This window comes from Nannospalax galili, unplaced genomic scaffold (genome assembly GCF_000622305.1).
Source record: "Nannospalax galili isolate Female #2095 unplaced genomic scaffold, S.galili_v1.0 scaffold1316, whole genome shotgun sequence".
NCBI lineage: Eukaryota > Metazoa > Chordata > Mammalia > Rodentia > Spalacidae > Nannospalax > Nannospalax galili.
This window is the reverse complement of record NW_008337765.1, coordinates 353,241-357,022: the sequence shown is the minus strand read 5'-3', so window position 1 is coordinate 357,022 and position 3,782 is coordinate 353,241. Positions and strand designations below refer to the sequence as shown.

Here is a 3,782-nt window from a genome sequence, read left to right as displayed (position 1 = left end):
AGATGCACCTTCTTGCTGAGAAGTGAAAAACACTGAGAATTAAAACAACCACAACTATAAAAATCTCTGTATAATGCCAGACATAACACTTAAGGAGATTCTGTCTCAAAAAAGGGCAAAAAACAGAAGAGTTACCCTCATATCTTTGACTTCACATTCTTCTTTTTGCTTTATATGCCTTTTTGAAGAAGACGGTCCTGTCTCCTTTCTTTTCCTTCTCCGTGTCTATTTTCTTCATTATTGCTTCAACATTTACTGGTTTTACTTGGTTCATGGAGTGCCTCTGTGTCCTGTATGTCTTTTTCGTCACATTCTATTTTTGCTTCTTCATGTGGCTTTTATCTCTATAATGTTATTTTTCTCTTCATTTTTTTCCCGAGTTCTACCAGCTTGCTTTTCATTTCCTCCTGTTGTATAATCTCTTCTTTGAACCCTTGTTTTTCTTCTTTGGGCTATTTTTTTTTTTTTTAAAGAGGGTCACGTTTCCTATGGTCGCCTTTGAGACTTGGGAGAACTATTTATCTGAACTCTTCCTGTGTTTCTTTGAGTAGTTGTTGTTGTGTTATATGCTTTTAATTTGTTTACCTTTTTCTCTTTATAAATTTTCCAAAATTGCATGCCAAGATGCATTATTGGTTGTCTCTGATTGTTTTTTGCGTCGTACTAAGAGTCTGACTGGAAACACAGGCTGTCCTCTGCCCGGGCTGGTCACCCTTCTCCTCACTAGATCTGTCCTGGTTTCTTTAGTGGCAGGGTCATTTCTTATTAGTTGTTGTCATTGAAGAGGTAGAGTGGTGGCATTTTCAGTCAGGTTCTCAGTGTAGAAATAAGGAAGCGTCCCTCCACTCTGTATCTGCTTCTTCAGGACCCTGCAGTGGGATGAGCAGCAGGTATGGTATAACCAATGGAGGTTTGGTTCAGCTGCCTCTTGCTTTCCATGATAATGTGGGTCTTGCCTCCCTAATGGCTTATCCACACAACTGAGTTTTACACATCTATAATAGCATTGGTAGAATCATTACATCTGTTGCTCAGAATTAGATGTCTAAGAGGAATTTGATTCCTGATAGAGGCCTAGAAAGGCATGTGGTATTTTTGTTTGTTTGTTCATTTGTTTTGTTTTGTTTTTAGCACATTCCCTCATTTAATATCAGGGAGTAATGATAGCTTCCTTGTTTCAGATACAGAGTACAAGGGAATGTAGTTCCTTTGACTTTCGGTCGCATGTGGTCTTTCTCATAAGCCCTCTGCCTTTAGTAGGAGATGAGAGAAGAAAGCCTCAATGTAAACAAGATACTAACTTCTTTCAGTGCACATAACCCGCTTTTAGGTAGACTAGTGTTTCAAGTATCTTCCCCTGTTCCCAGACCCCACCAACGTGCTTGGCGCATGTGAGAAGAGCTTCAGAACAGTGAGCAGAGCTGCATCAAGATGATGGTGGGGCAGAAAGCCTTCTGAGTCTTTGGCATTATCCCTGGACCATTATCTGTTGAGTAATGAGTCGTGAGCTTATTTGAAGTATTTGAGACTTTGACTGCATTGAAAAGACTTCTGCTACCCATGGTCCCTGCCTTGGGGTCCCTCCACAGTCAAGCTGTGTGCCTGCCATGGGGTCCCTCTCTGGCCTTGCTGTGTCCTTGCTGTGGAGTCCCTCCATATAGTCCTGCTGTGTACCTGCTGTGGGTCCCTCCACAGTCCAGTTGTGTGCCTGTCCCTCCATGGTTCTTGTTGTGTGCCTGCCATGTGGTCCCTCCATGGTCATGCTGTGTCCTGCCTTGGGCTCTCTCCATAGTCACACTGTGTGCCTGCTAAGGGGTCCCTCCATGGTCCCTGCCATGGGGTTACTTGTGCCATGTGGTCTTCATCCTGACACAGACCTTACTTACCATCTACAAAAGCACGTATAAACTTGTAGGTTCCTACGATGGTGCACTTGGGTGATCTCTCCAGCTTCCTCATCAGTGTTGTGCTGCTGTCATGATCCTGTACCTCCCTGTGCTGTGTCTTCAAGCCTGTTCCCTTTTAGGGTACCTAGTACTTGTCAAAGTGCTTTACCACTCTTTCTCCACTGCCATCTCCTTGTCTGTCCCCAAGGGTCCAACAGAAAAGAAAGCATCAGGACTTGATATCCAATTATAAAGAGTGTGCAGTTTGAATAGAATTGGTAGTAGGGGAATTGTTAACAGCCATATATCTTGACCGTGCTTTCAGCCAACTTTGAAACTTGTATACATGTAACTAACCCCTTGGTAACAATCTGCTGTAGAATAATAACGTTATTATTTTAATGCATTCTTGTCTCTCATACTAAAGAGTTAGGGAACAATCTTTGGTGAGTGTTTTAAAGTAACTTGTATTTATTTTTCCTTTCAGCTATGTTATATTATTTTCCTAGAAATTAAAATTTTCCCTTAATTATATCTCTGGTTTGAAAGATTATGAGTTTTTCTTTTTTATATTTCCATGAATGATGACTTGATAAGATTATTCATGTTTGGCAAATGTGAGACAGAACTTTTCAAAGTTTAAATGGAGTTTGGCTATTCAACACCAGAGAATTTTGCCTAATTAGAGCCTGTGTTTAATTAAGAGAACAATGCTTTGGTCCTTCATTAAAATTACCACCAAAAAAGTTCTTGTTTGGTCCCTGGAGAGGACATTATATGCAAGCCCTGTTGCGTGGGTTGCAAAGTGTCACTGGAATTTTTATGCATTACTTGTCTAATTGCAGTAAATGTAGCATGTCCAGATAGGTTTCGAGTTGGAAGGCTGTTTGTTACTTACTGGAAATCACTTGAAGCCTCAGTACCCAGAGGCAGCTGTTCACAGGTCCTTCACCTCTCCCCAGAGATGACTGGGAAGACTCTGTTGTTGGACCCTGTCTTTCATGACTGCAGCAGTAAACATGACAGGTTGTTTGGGAGCCATCTGTTAAAATGGCTGCTGCTTTGCATGCAGCATTGAACTTGAGATCAGTTTTCTGTCTTTCTTCTTGGTAACAGTCTTATTTGGTGTCACAACAGGTGGAAGTTGATGGGTCGAAACTAAATGTGAGCAGTACGTGGAACCTGGCTTCGCCCTTATTATCTGTCAACGTTGATGGCACACAGAGGACTGTGCAGGTGAGTGTTTGCTCAGAGGGCCTCAAGTTCAGAACCCTTATCAGTCCTTCTGCGGTTAGTACTTACAGGCATAATGAGGAAAAACTGCGTTTTATTCATGTATGTTTTTATCATTGAAAACGGTTTTTCTTATTTTAGAGGATTCCAAGCTATGTTTTAATCAGAGGAAATATTTTCTTTTTATAGCCAACCATACAAGGCTATTATATTTTCTTGGAAATAAAGAATCCTGCAGTCTTCAAAACAGTTACTAGATGAGCAGTTTTCTTTGTCATTGTAGGTTTTTAATTATAAAATGTGACTTGCCTGGATTGTTATCTTTATCTGTACAGTTGAAATTCTGCAGTATTATGTCAGCAGAAACATGAGCCATGCAGGTTGACTTTCCACAGCATGTGCCTTAAAAGCCAGTATTTTAATTTATGACACTGTCTTCTCCACACTCCCAATGCAAAATCTCTTACACTGAGAGACCCAACCAGAGTTGATACAGTGCTCTTTGTAACCTGCACCTTCCACAACAACAAAGGAAAATGTGGCTGTTCCATATGAACAAATCTCATGACTTCCCTATATCATTAAGTGCCCATTCTTTAACTTGACTTTTCATAAAATTTTTTTTTAAAGTTTTCAAAACCTAGAGAAATCAAACAATTGCAG

At 40.6% G+C, this 3,782-nt stretch overlaps 1 protein-coding gene across 1 annotated transcript in view; it reads left to right on the top strand.

Annotated features, from left to right (window-relative positions):
- Positions 1 to 3,782, top strand: part of Pcca (propionyl-CoA carboxylase subunit alpha) — a 448,536-nt gene that overhangs the window by 336,099 nt on the left and 108,655 nt on the right. Inside the window, exon 19 of the mRNA XM_008832725.3 lies at positions 3,024 to 3,122. Coding sequence (XP_008830947.1) covers positions 3,024 to 3,122 — 99 coding nt within the window. The remainder of the gene's footprint in view (positions 1 to 3,023; positions 3,123 to 3,782) is intronic.